Here is a 19,485-nt window from a genome sequence, read left to right as displayed (position 1 = left end):
ATGCAAACATCTTGAAGCTACAGTATGCATGTTCAATCTTTCCTATTGTTTGCAGTGTTTTGTCTTAAGGTCTTGTAGTCAACAATAAAGTCTCCATTCTATCCCGTTGTCTTCTTATTTATAATCTGGTGACCAGGCTGCTTCACTGTACATAATAATAGGGAACATCCTGCTCCCCCCCACCCCAGGGAGTTGGTCTTCAGGCTCAGGGGGAGTGTCCCTGTCTCTCTTCCCCAGCAGGAGGCGGCATGCTGGGCCACGACCTACTCGGATGACGGCTCCCTGGTTCTGAAGGCTCCACGCTTCTGGAGCATTTGTCTCAGAACAACCCCACAGAAAGTATGCGCTCGCGTGCTCCCTTCACCATGGTGATGGCCTGATCTGACCACATACTGTAGGGAGAGAATGTTTCCAAATGGAAAAGAGAAATTAAAAAGCATTTCCATTTGACAAATTCTGTTGGTTAAAAAGAAAAAAATATCCCTTTTCCTTCTTTAATACCCACTGAACACAACCTCTTACAATGTAATGTCCTTGGTGATTTGACCCTTGGATGAAAGAATATAATGTGACATTGAGGCCTTTACATTGAACTTTAATTGTAAGTCTCTGTTCGTGAATTGTGATCTACAAGGCGCTAGCATGGCAGTAAATACCAGACTAATCTTTCAATCACAAGCCCATTTATTTGCAAAACAAACAACTAAAACTAACAAGATAAAACCAAAACAAATTGGAGGGTTGCAAACCTCTGGGCTAGTTTCATGCTCATGAATAAGACCCCTTTTGATACCGGAGCTTGATACAAAACGGAGTCACAGTCCAGGTCTGCAGTGTTGTACAATGATGTTTAAGTCTTTACAAAAAAGGTTCTGTTTGAGTATAAACATGATGTACATCTTGTAGGTGGGATCTCAACACAGCATGAGGAAACAGTTTGCCAGATATCAGATTTAGAAAATGTCATATTTCCAATACAACTAAAAGAAACTCGAAAAAGGCTATATGTTCCTGGCTGACAGTTCTTCCTATCAAATCCTCAGCTCTAGCTCCTTTTATGATTTTTTTGAACCCATTCATAAAAGCATCCTTGCCACATTACTCTTCCCACATCAGAAACAAAGAATTGCTCCTCCAACTACCTCTACCACGCTCTCAATCTATTTCTCAAAGTCAACAACCCACTTTTTTCATGAATATTCCCTGAATATTAATACATGTCATCAGGTTGACTCATTGATCCTGCTGGGTGAGACCCCACTGTGGCTTTAAGCAGGGGGTTAAGGGTCAGGGGGATTAAAGGTCAAGGGTCACTATGAGGGGGGGTCATCTCCGTGGATAGCCTTGTACTTGGTCATCTCCTCTGGAAACACCTTCCCCAGCTCAGAGATCAGCAGGCTCTTGAATTTCTGCAACCAAAGACAGAACAGAGGGGTCAGAGATTGAAGCTGTAGATGATTTACTGTTATTTAGTCTGGATCTTTATGGTTCTGATGGTAATAAGACAGTATAATGGGGTTATACTGTATATGCTTAGGACATATCTTAGAATGCATTATTTAAAAAATATGTTTATTTTATTTAACTAGACAAGCCAGTTAAGAACAAATTGTTATTTACAATGACGGCCTACCGGGGAACAGTGGGTTAACTGCCATGTTCAGGGGCAGAACAACAGATTTTTACCTTGTCAGCTATTTATTCCAGCAACCTTTTGGTTACTGGCCAAACACTCTAACCACTAGGCTACCTTACAATCACACCCTAATGCATTGTACCAGAAGGCTTTGACTAAAAGTGTAACCAAGACTATTTGTCATCAAGTAATTTCCTCAAAGTACTGATCTTCAATTTCTAGGCCGTTATTAGGCTTGAATCTACTGCCACTTACCGTCATGGTGTCAATCTTTCCTTTGACCTGCTCGTTCTTGGCCAGGGCCCTTTCCAGACACTCCTTAGTGTACAGCTGGGGGTTACGCCCCTGGTCTATGTATCTGACAACACAAGACAAAACATTACATCAGTTGAGTTAGGCTGAGGGTCTGTGACCAAGTGGAGATCTGAGGGAGAGAAAGTGCTGGTACATGGGTGACTGTCCTTCCGTTATGCTCACCATAGTCTAGCATGGCCATCCTCCGAAAACTAATCTTGTTGACTTGACTATTAGAAGTCTGGAGAACTTAACTATTGGATTTTGCATTTGAATGAGAGCTAGAGATGGGCATTTGAAATGGACTTCACTATTAAAATAATATATTTTTTGGACTATCCGGATAGTCAAAATGTATGCCTTTCCCTAATAAGCCTGGTCTATTGCTGTTTTGGTTAGTAATTGTTGTCTTATTTCACTGTAGAGCCTCCAGCCCTGCTCAATATGCCTTAGCTAGTTCCACCCCTCACACTAGAGGTCTACCGATTAAAATCGGCAAGGCCAATTAATTAGGTCCAATTTCAAGTTCTCATAATCTGTATTTTTGGACGCCGATTATGGCCGATTACATTGCAATCCAAGAGGAGACTGCGTGGCAGGCTGACCACCTGTTACGCGAGTGCAGCAAGGAGCCAAGGTAAGTTGCTAGCTAGCATTCAACTTATCTTGTAAAAAATTATCAAATCTTAACATTTTCACTAGTTAACTGCACATGGTTGATGATATAGTTAGTTTAACTAGCTTGTCCTGCGTTGCACATAATCAATGTGGTGCCTGTGAATTTATCATCGAATCACAGAATACATAGCCAAACGGGTGATGATTTAACAAAAGCGCATTTGTAAAAAAAACACATTCGTAGCATCAATGTCACAAGTTATAACCATAACTTGGTTATAACTGCCTTTCTTAAAATCAATACACAAGTATATATTTTTTTAAACCTGCATAATTAGTTTAAAAAAAGTAATGTTAGCAGGCAATATTAACTAGGGAATTTGTGTCACTTTGCTTGCGTTCATGGTAAGCAGAGTCAGGGTATATATGCAGCATTTTGGGCCGACTGGCTCAATGCGAACTGTGTGAACCATTTCTTCCTAACAAAGGCCGTAATTAATTTGCCAGAATTGTACATAATTATGACATAACATTGAAGGTTGTGCAATGTCAGAGCAATATTTAGACTTAGGGATGCCACCCGTTCAATAAAATACGGAACGGTTCCGTATTTGACTGAAAGAATAAAGGTTATGTTATTCAAAATGATAGTTTCCGGAATTTACCATATGAATGACCTAAGGCTTGTATTTCTAAGGGTTCATTATATTAGAATTAAGTCTATGATTTGATATTTGATAGAGAAGTCTGACTGAGCGGTGGTAGGCAGCAGCAAGCTCGTAAGTGTAGCGTGGTTCGTTCTGCGTTGTGTACTTTTAATTAGGACGCTGCCACAACTGAAGGTCTGCTGGTTGAATTATTTTGATTTGCCCTTGGCGCGGTCCTAGCTCTCAGGCACCTTGCTAGCCAAAGGTCAGGCAAAAGAGAGCATCAAAAGGAAATAACAGGTGCTGGGTGCACACATTGTGCACAACAGCACACTACACAAGTAAAATGATATAGAACATAATTCGGACAAAATAAAAGACATACCTACACGAGAAAGAAACAACATAGAATATTTTAGCCCAGCTCTCAGGCACCTACACAAGCACATGGACACTCACTCAAACACTGTCCCAAGTACTAACAAGGTACCCTAGCTATCGAGCTTTGTGAAACTTGTTACCACAAATCTTTTTATTGTCCACATTGTAACAAACTTATGGTTGCATAACAGCACATTGTGTAACATTACAACGGTTTTATATTGAACAATTTCAGAGCCAAAGACAACATACCAAAGGTCAGGCAAAAAATAACAATAAGGGGGTACGGAAATACAGATAACCCGCAATGGGCCAAACCAAAATATAGAAAACTTTTACAATCACGTGTATGTACAATATTGATATGAAAAAGTGTTTGTTCACCAAAATATAACATTAGCTATGCAGCTGTAATTACATTTTTTAAAAACACACTGAATTATTATCATCCCCTCTTGACCTGGCCTATTTGAATTGGTCCTTGTGTGCAACTTGGTGCATAATCTAGAGGAACAAAATCACAGTGCTACATAAGCATTCATTCAAACAGCACTTTCCTGCATTTGCCAGCAGCTCTTCGCAATGCTTGAAGCACAGCTTTGTTTATCTTCAAGCCTATCATCTCCCGAGATTAGGCTGGCAATACTATAGTGCCTATAAGAACATCCAACAGTCAAAGGTACATGAAATAGAAATGGTTTAGAGAGAAATAGTCCTATAATAACTACAACCTAAAATTTCTTAACTGGGAATATTGAAGAGTCATGTTAAAAGGAACCACCAGCTTTCATATGTTCTCATGTTCTGAGCAAGGAATTTAACCTTTTTTACATGGCACATATTGCACTTTTACTTTCTTCTCCAACACAGTTTTGCATTATTTAAACCAAATTGAACATGTTTCATTATTTATTTGAGACTAAATATCGGTTATTTTTGACCCTCCAATAATCTGTATCGGTGTTTTAAAAAAAATCATAATCGGTCGACCTCTACCCCACCTGGCTTAAAATGGTGCCTCTAGGAGACAAAACCCCTCATCACTCAATGCCTAGGATTACTTACTCACATCCTACCATTCCCTTGTCTGTACATTATGCCTTGAATCTATTCTACTGCGCCCAGAAAGCTGCTCCTTTAACTCTGTTCCGAAGTAACTAGACGACCAGTTATTTTAGGCTTTAGCCGTACCCTTATCCTACTCCTACTCCTCCTCTGTTCCTCTGGTGATGTAGAAGTGAACCCAGGAACTGCAGCCCCCAACAGCACTCCCATTCCCCAGGCACTCTCATTTGTTGACTTCTGTAACCGTAAAAGCATTGGTTTCATGCATGTTAACATTAGAAGCCTCCTCCCTAAGTTTGTTTTATTCACCACTTTAGCACACTCCGCCAACCTAGATGTCCTAGCCGTGTTTGAATCCTGGCTTAGGAAGGCCTTCAAAAATCCTGAAATCTCCATCCCTAACTATAACATTTTCCGACAAGATAGAACTGCCAAAGGGGGCGGAGTTGCAATCTACTGCAGAGATCGTCTGCAGAATTCTGTCATACTATCCAGGTGTGTGCCCAAACAAATCGAGCTTAAACTTTTAAAAATCCACCTTTCTGGAAACAAGTCTCTCACCAATTCCGCTTGTTATAGACCGCCTTCATCCCCCAGCTGTGCACAGGGCACCATATGTGAATTCATCGCCCTGCATCTATCTTCAGAGTTCGTACTGCTAGGTGACCTAAACTGGGACATGCTTAAGACCCCGGCCGTACTACAATCTAAGCTAGATGCCCTCAATCTCACACAAAGTATCAATGTACCTACCAGGTACAACCCCAAATCCGTAACCATGGGCCCACTCTTAGATATCATCCTGACCAACTTGCCCTCTAAATACACCTCCGCTGTATTCAACCAGGATCTCAGCGATCACTGCCTCGTTGCCTGCATAAGTAATGGATGCGCAGTCAAACGACCACCCCTCATCACTGTCAAACGCTCCATAAAACACTTCAGCGAGCAGGCCTTTCTAATTGACCTGGCCTGGGTATCCTGGAAGGATATTGACCTCATCCCGTCAGTAGAGGATGCCTGGTTGCTCTTCAAAAGTGCTTTCCTCGCCATCTTAAATAAGCATGCCCCGTTCAAAAAATGTAGAACGAAGAACAGATATAGCCCTTGGTTCACCCCAGACTTGACTGCCCTTGACCATCACAAAAACATCCTGAGGCTTTCTGCATTAACATCGAAAAGCCCCCGCGATATGCAACTTTTCAGGGGAAGTCAGGGACCAATATACTCAGTCAGTTAGGAAAGCTAAGGCTAGATTTTTCAAACAGAAATTTGCTTCCTGTAGCACTAATTCCAAAATGTTTTGGGACACTGTAAAGTCCATGGAGAATAAGAGCACCTCCTCCCAGGTGCCCACTGCACTGAGGATAGGAAACATTGTCACCACCGATAAATCTACGATAATTTCAATAAGCATTTTACCAAGGCTGGCCATGTTTTCCATCTGGCTGCCCCTACCCCAGCCAACATCTCAGCACCCCCTGCAGCAACTCAACCCCCCCTGCTTCTCCTTTACCCAAAACCAGACAGTTGATGTTCTGAAAGAACTGCAAAATCTGGATCCCTACAAATCAGCTGGGCTAGACAATCTGTAACCGCTCTAAAATTATCTGCCAAAATTGTTGCAACCCCTATTACTAGCCTATTCAACCTATTTTTCGTATCGTCTGAGATCCACAAAGATTGGAAAGCTGCCGCGGTCATCCCCCTCTTCAAAAGGGGAGACACTCTAGACCCAAACTGTTATAGACAGTCCATCCTGCCCTGCCTTGCTAAAATCCTCGAAAGCCAAGTAAATAAACCGATCACAGACCACTTAGAATCCCACCGTACCTTCTCCACTATGCAATCTGGTTTCCGAGCTGGTCATGGGTGCACCTCAGCCACGCTCAAGGTCCTAAACGATATAACGGCCATCGATAAAAGACATACTGTGCAGCAGCAGTCTTCATCGACCTGGCCAAGGCTCTCGACTCTGTCAATCACTGCATTCTTATCGGCAGACTCAATAGCCTTGGCTTCTCAAATGACTGCCTCGCCCGGTTCATCAACTACTTCTCAGAGTGAGTTCAGTGTGTCAAATCGGAGGGCCTGTTGTCCGGACTTCTGGCAGTCTCTATGGCGATGCCACAGGGTTCAATTCTCGGGCCGACTCTTTTCTCTGTATATATCAATGATATTGCTCTTGCTGCTGGTGATTCTCTGATCCAACTCTACGCAGACGACACCATTCTGTATAAATCTGGCACTTTTTTGGACTGTGCTAACAAACCTCCAAACGAGCTTCAAAACGCCATACAACACTCCTTCCATGGCCTCCAACTGCTTCTAAATGCTAGTAAAACTAAGTGCATGCTCTTCAACCGATTGCTGCCCGCACCCTCCCGCCCAACTAGCATCACTACTCTGGACGGTTCTGACCTAGAATATTTGGACAACTACAAATACCTAGGTGTCTGGTTAGACTGTAAACTCTCTTTCCAGACTCACATTATGCATCTCCAACCCAAAATTAAATCTAGAATCGGCTTCCTATTTCACAACAATGCCTCCTTCACTCATGCTGCCAAACATACCCTCGTAAAACTGACTATCCTACCGAACCTGGACTTCGGCGATGTCATTTTACAAAATACTCTACTCAGCAAACTGGATGCAGTCTATCACAGTGCCATCCGTTTTATCACCAAAGCTCCATATTCAACCCACCACTGCGACCTGTATGTTCTCGTTGGCTGGCTCTCACTACATATCCGTCGCCAAAAGCACTGGCTCCAGGTAATCTATAAGTCCTTGCTAGGTAAAGCCCCACCTTATCTCAGCTCACTGGTCACCATAGCAACACCACCCCGTAGCACGCGCTCCAGCAGGTATATTGCACTGGTCATCCCCAAAGCCAACACTTCCTTTGGTCACCTTTCCTTACAGTTCTCTGCTGCCAATGACTGGAACGAAATGCAAAAATCTCTGAAACTGGAGTCCTATATCTCCCTCCCTAACTTTAATAATCAGCTGTCAGAGCAGCTTACCGATCACTGTACCTGTACACAGCCCATCTGTAAATAGCGCACCCGACTACCTCATCCCCATATATTTACTTACCCTCTTGCGCTTTTGCACCCCAGTATCTCTACTTGCACATCATCATCTGCACATCTATCACTGTTAATGCTTTTATTTTAATTATTTTCATCTCTATGGCCTATTTATTGCCCTACCTCTCTACATTTGTACACACTGTACATTTATTTTTCTATTGTGTTATTGACTGTACGTTTGTTTATGTGTAACTCTGTTGTTGTTTTTGTCACACTTCTTTGCGTTATCTTGGCCAGGTTGCAGTTGTAAATGAGAACTTGTTCTCAACTGACCTACCTGGTTAAAACTTCAATGGAGATTTGCTTCCGACGCTCTGCTTGTTTCAGCTGGAAGGTGGAGGAGGGACAACGCATGTCAAAAATGAAATTAAAATGCAAATCAATTTATAACATTTTTGATATGCGTTTTTTTTGTGTTTTTTGTTGTTGTTATTCTGTCTCGCACAAAATTATAGACTGATCATTTCTTTGTCAGTGGGCAAACATACAAAATCCACTGGGGATCAAATACATTTTTCCCTCACTGTATATTAGCTTAACTTTTAAAAACAAATATTATACAGTGCCTTAGGAAAGTATTCAGACCCCTCTTCCCACATTGTTACTTTATAGCCTTGTTCTAACATTAGAGTTACATTTTTTTATATATCTACACACCATACTCATTTAATAGCACCCGCAAAACACCAATCTCAATGTCAACAGTGAAGAGGTGACTCCGGGATGCTGGCCTTCTAAGCGAAACTAATGCGCGATAATGAGAAGGGCAGATGTCGTGTGGGAAAACTGCTGTTTTTTACTCGATCTGTCCAACTTATTGCCTCTAAAATGCTAAAGTGATCTTAGTAGTAAACAGCGGCTTTGAGAATGATGATCCCATGCAGTCATGACGCAAAAAATGATTAACCCCGTCACTGTCCATTTCTTGTTTTTAAAGGACGAGAGAAGTGCTACACCTGGTGGAGAGAGATTGTAAGACAGAAAAAAATTGCTTTATGTGTGCTGTACGTTACACTACATGATGTAACGGAGGGTCAGTTTTTTCAACTTCTCCAATACTTTAGAGCCATTACCATGTCGATCAACGCTTGAATAGAAACGTAGTTCACACCCCAGATTATGAAGTCAACACAGTCGCTACAGTCCCATTAGTTTTCTTTGCTGCCTCGTTTGAATATCACGTTGCGCACATTTGTACGGAATGGGGTGAGTTTACGTTACACACATAAGCCCATAATGACAAAGCAAAAACAGATAAAAATAAAATAAAAAAACACAGAAATACCTAATTTACTTAAGTATTCAGCCCCTTTGCTATGACTTGGAATTAAGCTCAGGTTCATCCTGGTTCAATTGAATTGAGATGTTTCTACAACTGGATTGGAGTCCACCTGTGGAAAATTAAATTGATTGGACATGATTTGGAAAAGCCCATAACTGTCTACACTACCGTTCAAAAGTTTAAGAACACCTACTCATTTAAGTTTTTTTTTCTTTTTACTATTTTCTACATTGTAGAATAATAGTGAAGGCACCAAAACTATGAAATAACACATATGGGATCATGTAGTGACCAAAAAAGGTGTTAAACAAATCTAAATATATTTGAGATTCTTCAAATATCCACCCTTTGCCTTGATGACAGCTTTGCACACTCTTGGAATTCTCTCAACCAGCTTCACCTGGAATGCCTTTCCAACAGTCTTGGAGTTCCCACATATGCTGAGCACTTGTTGGCTGCTTTTCCTTCAGTCTGCAGTCCGACTCAACCCAAACCATCTTAATTTGGTTGAGGTTTGGGGGATTGTGGAGGCTAGGCCATCTGATGCAGCACTCCATCACTCTCCTTCTTGGTCAAATAGCCCTTACACAGCCTGGAGGGGTGTTGGGTCATTGTCCTGTTGAAAAACAAATGATAGTCCCACTAAGCCCAAACCAGCTGTGATGGCGTATCGCTGCAGAATGCTGTGGTAGTTATGCTGGTTAAGTGTGCCTTGAACTCTAAAAAAATCCCAGACAGTGTCATCAGTAAAGCACCCCACACCATCACACCTCCTCATCCATGCTTCACGGTGGGAACTACACGAGGAGATCATCCGTTCACCCACACCACATCTCACAAAGGTGGTTGGAACCCGAAAATCTAAAATTTAGACTCCAGACCATGTCCATTGCTCATGTTTCTTGGCCAAAGCAAGTATCTTCTTCTTTTTGGTGTCCTTTAGTAGTGGTTTCAATTGGATAATTGGACCATGAAGGTCTGATTTATGCAGTCTCCTCTGAACAGTTGATGTTGAGATGTGTCTGTTACTTGAACTCAGTGAAGAATTTATTTGGGCTGCAATTTCTGAGGCTGGTAAACTCTAATGAACGTATCCTCTGCTGCAGAGGTAACCCTGGGTCTTCCATTCGTGAGAGCCAGTTTCATCATAGCGCTTGATGGTTTTTGCGACTGCACTTGAAGAAACTTTCAAAGTTCTTGACATTTTCTGTATGTCTTAAAGTAATGGACTGTTGTTTCTCTTTGCTTATTTGAGCTTTTCTTTACAAAATATGGACTTGGTATTTTACAAAATAGGCCTTGGTATTTTACAAAATAGGCTATCTTCTGTATAGCCCCCCATACCTTGTCACAACACAACTGATTGACTCAAACACCTGATGAAGGAAAGAAATTCCACAAATTAACTTGTTTAACACTTTTTTGGTTACTACAGGATTCCTTCCATATGTATTATTTCATAGTTTAGATGTCTTCACTATTATTCTACAATGTAGAAAATAGTACAAATAAAAACAGTTGACAGTGCATGTCAGAGCAAAAACCAAGCCATGAGGTCGAAGGAATTGTCTGTAAAGCTCCGAGACAAGACTGTGTCGAGGCACAGATCTGGGGAAGGGTACCAAAACATTTCTGAAGATCCCCAAGAACACAGTGACCTCAATCATTCTTAAATCAAAGAAGTTTGGAACCTCCAAGACTCATCCTAGAGCTGGCCTCCGGGCCAAACTGAACAATCACGTGACAAGGGCTTTGGTAAGGGAGGTGACCAAGAACCTGATGGTCACTATGACAGAGCTCTAGAGTTCCACTGTGGAGATGGAAGAAACATTTAGAAGGACAACCTTCTCTGCAGCACTGCACCAATCAGTCCTTTATGGTAGTGCGGCCAGAAGGTAGCCACTCCTCAGTAAAAGGCACATGGCAGCCCGCTTGGAGTTTACCTAAAGACTCTCAGATCATGAGAAACAAGATAATCTGGGCTGATGAAAACAAGATTTCAGCCCAAAGACTTAAGGCCAAGCGCCATGTCTGGAGGAAACCTGGCAACGTCCCTACGGTGAAGCATGGTGGTGGCAGCATCATGCTATAGGGATGTTTTTCAGCAGCAGGGCCTGGGAGACTAGTCAGGTTCTAGGGAAAGATGAATGGAACAAAGTACAGATCATTGATGAAAACCTGCTCCAGAGAGCTCAGCACCTCAGACTGGGGCGAAGGTTCACCTTCCATCAGGACAACGACCCTAAGCACACAGCCAAGACAACGCAGGAGTGGCTTCGGGACAAGTCTCTAAATTTCCTCGAGTGGCCCAGCCAGAGCCCAGACTTGAACCCCATCAAACTTCAATGAAGAGAACTGAAAATAGCTGTGCAGCAACACTCCCCATCCAGCCAAGCTTGAAGCATCATACCCAAGAAGACTTGATGCTGCTTCAACAAAGTACTGGGTCTGAATTAGAGGTCGACCGATTATGATTTTTCAACGCCGATACCGATTATTGGAGGACCATAAAAGCCGATACCGATTAAATCGGACGATTTTTTTAAATTGATTTATTTGTAATAATGACAATTACAACAATACTGAATGAACACTTATTTTAACTTAATATATTACATCAATAAAATCATTTAGCCTCAAATAAATAATGAAACATGTTCAATTTGGTTTAAATAATGCAAAAACAAAATGTTGGAGAAGAAAGTAAAAGTGCAATATGTTCCATGTAAAATATGTGCCATGTAAGAAAGCTAACGTTCCTTGCTCAGAACATGAGAACATATGAAAGCTGGTGGTTCCTTTTAACATGAGTCTTCAATATTCCCAGGTAAGAAGTTTTAGATTGTAGTTATTGTAGAAATTATATGACTATTTCCCTCTATACCATTTGTATTTCATTAACCTTAGACTATTGGATGTTCTTATAGGCACTTTAGTATTGCCAGTGTAACAGTATAGCTTCCGTCCCTCTCCTCGCTCCTCCCTGGGCTCGAACCAGGAACACATCGACAATTAGCGCGCGCTAACTAGCTAGCCATTTCACTTCGGTTACACGAGCCTCATCTCGGGAGTTGATAGGCTTGAAGTCATAAACAGCGCAAAGCTTGACGCACAACAAAGAGCTGCTGGCAAAACGCACAAAAGTGCTGTTTGAATGAATGTTTATGCGCCTGCTTCTGCCTACCACCGCTCAGTCAGATACTTGTATGCTCAGTCAGATTATATGCAATTTAGGACACGCTAGATAATATCTAGTAATATCATCAACCATGTGTAGTTAACTAGTGATTATGATTGATTGTTTTTTATAAGATAAGTTTAATGTTAGCTAGCAACTTACCTTGGCTTACTGCATTCGCATAACAGGCAGCCTCCTTGTGGAGTGCAACGAGAAAGAGGCAGGTCGTTATTGCGTTGGACTAGTTAAGGTTGCAAAATTGGATCCCCCGAGCTGACAAGGTGAAAATCTGTCGTTCTGCCCCTAAACAAGGCAGTTAACCCACTGTTCCTAAGCCGTCATTGAAAATAAGAATGTGTTCTTAACTGACTTGCCTAGTTAAATAAAGATTAAATAAAAGGCGTAAAAAAATAAATGTAAAAAATAATAATAATAATACATTTAAAAATGAAGTCGGCAAATCGGCGCCAAAAAATACCGTTCCGATTAATCGGTCGACCTCTAGTCTGAATACCTGGGTAAATGTAATTGCATTTGAGATATAGCTATATTAGCAAAACAAATCTAAAAAAACAGTTTTTGCTTCGTCATTATGGGGTAGTGTGTGTACATGTATGAGGGAAAAAATGATTTAATCAATTTTAGAATGAGGCTGTAATGTAACAAAATTCAAGAGGTCTGAATACTTAACAAAGGCAATGCAGGATACGCTAAAATATTCTGTCAAACCTTGAAAGACTTTTGTTTTTACAAATGTAGGTTATTTTCATACTTATTTTGTTTAGGCTATTTAACAGCTTTCAGAAAGTATTCATACCCCTTGACTTTTTCCACATTCAAAATTGATTACAATTGAGATTTTGTGTCACTGGCCTACACACAATACCCCATAATGTCAAAGTGGAATTGTGTTTTTGGAAACGTTTACAAACTAATAACAAATCAAAAGCTGAAATGTATTGAGTCAAGTATTCAACCCCTTTGTTATGGCAAGCCTAATGAGTTCAGGAGTAAACATTTGCTTAACAAGCCACATAATAAATTGCATGGACTCACTCTGTGTGCAATAATAGTGTTTAACAGGTTTTTTTTAATGACTTCCTCATCTCTGTACCCCTCACTTACAATTATGTGTAAGGCATCTCAATTGAGCACTGAATTTCAAACACTGATCCAACCACAAAGACCAGGGAGGTTTTCCAATGACTCGCAAAGGGCACCTATTGATAGATAGATAAACATCTTAAAAAGCAGATATTGAATATATCTGAGCATGGTGAAGTTACTAGATGACAATTTCAATGGTCTATAAATACACTCAGTTACTACAAAGATACAGGCGTCCTTCCTAACTTAGTTGTGTCATGAAGTTGGCCTGAGTGGGGGAGGTTTATGACCCCCCATAAATACCTTTCCCCTTTTTCCTCTCTCTACTCTACCGATGTGACTATTGAAAATCCCTTGGTTAACATTGAGAGAGTCTGGTGACATCAAAAGATGGGAATGGAACCATATTTCGCTAATCCAACCAGCTGAAAATATGCGTTGGTACTAAATGAATTTGATGCCAGATCAGTTGGCGTCTGAAACATTATTACTGATGATAGGACGACAAACTGTATCTTGGAAAATCTACACATTCGAGTTGTCAGATTCACATGGAATTGTTGTGCAATTTAAATGTTTAAATATGAAACTATTTGTGAAAAGATTCAATTTAATTTTTTTGTTGTTGTTTTTTTTTCCACCTTTATTTGATGCATAATTGAGAGCATCCTGCCGGGCTGTATCATCGCCTGGTACAGCAACTGCACCGCTCACAACCACAGGGCTCTCTAGAGAGTGGTGAGGTCTGCCCAACGCATCCCTGGGGGCAAACTACCCACCCTCCAGGACCTCTTAAGCAACAGATGTGTACAGGAACCACCCGAGCCACTGCCCGTTCACCCCACTATCATCCAGAAGGCGGGGGTCAGTACAGGTGCATCAAAACTGGGACTGGAAGACTGAAAAACTGCTTCCCTCTCAAGGCCATCAGACTGTTAAATAGCCAACAGTAACACATTAGAGGCTGCTGCCTATATACATAGACTTAATCACTGGCCACTTTAATAAATAGAACACTAGTCACTTTAATAATGTTTACATATTTTACATTACTCATCTCATACTGTATTCTATTCTAATGTATCTTAGTCTATGCAGCTCTGACATTGCTCGACCATATATTTATAGATTCTTAATTCCATTCCTTTACTTAGATGTGTGTATTGTTGTGAAATTGTTAGATATTACTGCACTGTTGGAGCTAAAGACACAAGCACTTCGCTACACCTGCAATAACATCTGCTAAACATGTGTGTGACTAATAAAATTTGATTTTGTGCTAAATAATCATTTATTTATCTTTTACATGAAGGCACAATTCAAAAGTTATTGAAAATAATGTTTGAGACAACTCAGACACCGACTCATCATTAATTCATTTTTTGGTTGCGCTTTTTGAAAGTGCTGCTGCGGGAGCATATGACCGATTGCCTGTTGTGCGGGACATTAATAACCACTGACAATATTACAAATATTAGTTCAGCATTTTAACTTGTCAAAGTAACATTTACTGCAACTTATTGACAGTAGCCTGTGTGTTGGCATATATTATTGGCTGTTTGGTTTGCAAGGAGGGATTTTCTGACGGAACAATTTACTTTGCCAATACTTTTGTCAAGTAACGCAGAAGCGTACCATGTGTGTTTATACTTCCTATTCGATTAGTCTATCTTGCAATTATTTGTTCTCTCTCTCATAACTATACTATGTTTTTATTTAGGCTATTTTCAAACAACTGTCTGAGTTGGAACTCTGTTAGGCCTATAGATTAATTTGATGGTTGATCATGAAAGAGTAGGTTATGCCTAGGCCAACAAGTCATATTCAAATCGAATGGGGATTGGGGAGAAAAAGGGAAATTTCGATTTTAAAACAATAAGCCAGACGACTGGGTGTCCACTGTAAAAGGCCCATGATCATCAGACATTGGAGAGGGGAAAAACCACAGTAGGCACGGTCTGACAATTTGCACTGCTTTGGATCTCTCCTCTCTTTGTACAATCTACATTGTCCTCTTGCCTTATGCTACTATTCTAACTACCTTATATGTATTGAACATTTAGGCTATGGGGAAAAGGGAATAGGCCAATTGGCATGTCGCCCTGCTGTGTGCTCGGTGGTAAAATCATCCAACCCTAGTGGCAATGTGTCACTAGTTTCCATCATCTTCCTGAGAACTTCCCCAGGCTTTCAAAAGTAAACTAGAGATCTAGACATGGAAAGTGTATGTTTAAGTTGGAACATCTACTCACTCAAAAGCCTCGAGAGGAACGTTAATCTCATGTAGCTGCTGGCGACATTTCTCAATGTCCTGCAGTCCCGTGATCATGTAGTTTCTGAAATGCACAGGAGTAGAGACGTTTCAACAACTAGCAGGCAAAATCATCAAACGCAACTACCATTCAACTAACTTACTCAACATGACTGTCAGCGTTTAACCTGGTCTGTAAACTGGTCATCTCTGTATGCAAGGAGATACCTACTGCAGCCCTCATCCTCCACCTGTTCTGACAACCACATTCTGTTAAAGGTCCCCAAAGCACACACATATCTCTGGGTCGCTCTGCTTTTCAGTTGACTGCAGCTAGCGACTGGAACCTGCTGCAACAAACACTCAAACTGGACAGTTTTCGCTCTTCATTCAAAGACTCAATCATGGACACTCTTACTGACAGTTGTGGCTGCTTTGCGTTATGTATTGTTGTTTCTACCTTCTTGCCCTTTGTGCTGTTGTCTGTGCCCAATAATGTTTGTACCATGTTTTCTGCTGCTGTCATGTTATGTTGCTGCTACTATGTTGTCGTCATGTGTTGCTATCACGCTGTTGTCTTAGGTCTCTCTTTATGTAGTGTTGTGGTGTCTCTCGTGATGAGTTTTTAATCCCAGTCCCTGTCCCTACAGGAGACCTTTTGCCTTTTGGTAGGCAGTCATTGTAAATAATAATTTGTTCTTAACTGACTTGTCTAGTTAAATAAACGTAAAAGAAAAGAATATGTGCAGTATTTTATACCCTTTTGTGTGTCTATGACCGCGATGTGCAACTTTAGTCCTCGGGGGCCTGGTGTCACTTTTTCCCCAGTCCCAACTAACACGCCTGACTCCATTTAAATCAACTAATTATGATCTACCGCTTTTTTATAAAGTGTGACACCACTCCGGCCCCCGAGGACTGGAGTTGCCTATCCCTGGTCTATGACATTGACTGTACTAACTAGCTATCAACGTAGCTAACTAACTTAACTATGTGGAGGCTAGTTAGCATTGGTTAACCATAATTTTACTTTTGTAAACAACTCGTGTATTGATAACTTGGGGAGTTAATAGTAACATATTTAAGTGGCTAGCTATGATGGCTAGTAATACTAGAAACACCTAGCTAGCTAACTGGCATCCCTTACAGTTTTTTTGGCATCACTTACAGTTTTTGGTTGAGTCCTGTTTGACTGCTAGGTTGAAAGTCGCTAACGATAATTCCCATCTGTCGAATATTTTCAACGAACTTCTCGAGATGCTCCTCGAGGTTATCAAATTTCTCAGCCATGTCGCCAACAAAACGTTATGTGTTCATTTCTCATAAACATAAAATATTTGTGAAAATATAAAACCTCAGACAAAGCCTTTTGTCAATTCATCACAATGCTAATCACTTCCCAGACCCCCATGGGGTCGTCACTAGTTACCACAGCCACAAGGGGATCATTAAGGCTAAACCCCGCCTATTTCTAAAATGTATCTTCTTAAAATCTGATTTTAAAACAAACCTTAACCCCAACATTACCCACACTGATAACCTCAAGTCTAACCTTAAATGAATAGCAAAAAGCACATTTTTGTTTTCATAAATTTTTACGATAACAACCATTTTACTTTGTGGCTGTGGTAACTAGTGACAAACACTCCCATGGCATACTGCTTTCCGGAAGGGTGAGAGCCAATCATTGGCGAATGTGTAGTTGCCGTAGCGACAGACTGCCGTCTGCAGCTCAAGATTACCGCAAAGCGTCGTGTTCTGAAATGTCGAAACATTGTTGCAAATAACATTGATTTTAAAATGTATCATCCTCACCATGCATGTGTAATGCAGTGAATTTGCCTGCATATATGTATAGTTTGGTGGACAATGTTATGTAAATGTTTTCAATTAATAAAAGCAGTGCAGTGAAACATTAAAATATACAAAATATAAAATAGAGTAAAATACTTTGTAGGCTACTTAAGACAGCCTGTTTGAAGCCACTTTGTAATATAATAGCCTTAACATTAGGTTATAGGCTACACTAAATATATCCCCACCTCTCTTGTCCTGTTAGGATAGAACATAAACATGAATAAGCTACAAAATAATTTAGAGGACCAGTTATTTCAGTTTTGGAATTGGAATTTGGTTTAGGGTGAAGTATGCATGAGTGGGACACTTTTTGGTAGATAGCTATGAAGACAATCAAAATCAGTTTACCCCTACTCTAGTGATGCTAATTTCAATTAAGGTCTTATCTAAATGTTTATGATCAAACAACTTGAAAATGTATTATTCAGTGGATGCTACAACCACTAAAAGAACATCAGACCCATACGTTTGCTAAAGCATGGCTTTCAGTTAGTGGGACACTTTAGTCAATGAACTGGGACACTATTTTTCTCATTGGAAATACATTAGTGTTCCACTTGACCTCACACTTGTCATGAACTCATCAATAAGACTTTGTAGAAGCTTGTAGATAACGCACTCTGTTTTTACAATTTTGTGACAATAACCGTTTAAAACAAACCTCTCCATGCCATTAGAAAATGTATTTGAAGACATTCCAAGATCTTGGTGAAAATCTAACTAAGGGAGTCTGTACAGCTTTTACTTGATCCTGAAACACCTCTACTATTTACTATATAGCATCTAAAATCGATTCAGAGATGTTATGAACAACTAAAACAACATATTTCAGTGTTTTTAAAGAATATCTAATGAAGGGAAATACATTTACATTTATTAAAGGTTTGTTTTGTAGCTGAAAAGGTCCCACTATTCACACACAATTCAGGGGAAGTGGAACAGCACTAAAAATCTAATTTCATAAAATCTGATAACTTTTTACATGAATGGTTATTATATACTGAGCAAAAATATAAACACAACATGCAACAATTTCAACAATTTTACTAAGTTACAGTTCATAAGGAAATTCGGCCCTAATCTATGGATTTCACATGACTGGGCATAGGTCCACCCACTTGGGAACCAAGGCCTAGCCACTGGGGAGCCAGGCCCAAACAATCGGAATAAGTTTTTTTCCCACAAAAGGGATTTATTAGACAGAAATACTCCTCAGTGTCGTCAGCTGTCTGGGTGGCTGGTATCAGACGATTCCTCAGGTGAAGAATTCGGATGTGGAGATTTATGGTAGAGTAATGAACATTCAACTCTCTGGCAACAACTCTGGTGGACATTCCTGCAGTCAGCAAGCCAATTGCACGCTCCCTCAAAACTTGAGACGTCTGTGGCATTGTGTTGTGTGACAAAACTGCACATCTTAGAGTGGCCTTTTATTTTCTTTGTGTCTGGATCATAAAAGACCACTGGATCTTTTATTTCAGCTCATGAAACAAGACTTTACATTTTGCGTTTATATTTTTATTCTGTATATATGTTTAAACACTACAAATAACTACTAAATTAACACAAAAAGCTAGATTGTTGAATTATAATTGAAAGAATCACAGCCCTGTCAATCTAGCACAAGGTTTCATAAAGTGCCTTGCAAAAGTATTCATCCCTCTTGGCGTTTTTCCAATTTTGCATTACAACCTGTAATTTAAATTGATTTTATGTAATGGACATACACAAAATAGTCCAAATTGGTGGAGTAAAGTGAAAAAAATAACCTGTTTTAAAAAATAATAAAAAAAATACAAAAGTGGTGCGTGCATATGTATTCACCCCATTTGCTATGAAGCCCTTAAATACGTTCTGGTGCAACCAATTACCTTCAGAAGTCACATAATTAGTTAAATAAAGTCCACCTGTGTGCAATCTAAGGGTCACATGATCTGTCACATGAGTTCAGTATATATACACCTGTTCTGAAAGGCCCAAGAGTCTGCAACACCACTAAGCAAGGGGCACCACCAAGCAAGCGGCACCATGAAGACCAAGGAGCTCTCCAAACAGGCCAGGGACAAAGTTG

General features: G+C 40.4%; 1 protein-coding gene across 1 annotated transcript; it reads right to left on the bottom strand.

Moving 5' to 3' along the window:
* Positions 1-666: 666 nt before the first annotated feature.
* med10 (mediator complex subunit 10) lies at positions 667-16,947 on the bottom strand. Its single transcript, XM_021560129.3, has 4 exons — positions 16,726-16,947; positions 15,559-15,642; positions 1,892-1,994; positions 667-1,409 (listed from the first exon to the last, which is right to left on the bottom strand). Exons 1-4 carry the CDS (start codon positions 16,845-16,847, stop codon positions 1,314-1,316), a joined length of 405 nt encoding a protein of 134 aa, XP_021415804.1. The 5' UTR covers positions 16,848-16,947; the 3' UTR covers positions 667-1,313.
* Between the last annotated feature and the right edge of the window lie 2,538 nt (positions 16,948-19,485).

The sequence above is a fragment of the Oncorhynchus mykiss genome, chromosome 30 (genome assembly GCF_057628025.1).
Source record: "Oncorhynchus mykiss isolate SJ-2025 chromosome 30, ASM5762802v1, whole genome shotgun sequence".
Taxonomy (NCBI): domain Eukaryota; kingdom Metazoa; phylum Chordata; class Actinopteri; order Salmoniformes; family Salmonidae; genus Oncorhynchus; species Oncorhynchus mykiss.
The sequence above is the reverse complement of the archived record's forward strand: the minus strand, read 5'-3'. Positions and strand labels throughout refer to the sequence as shown.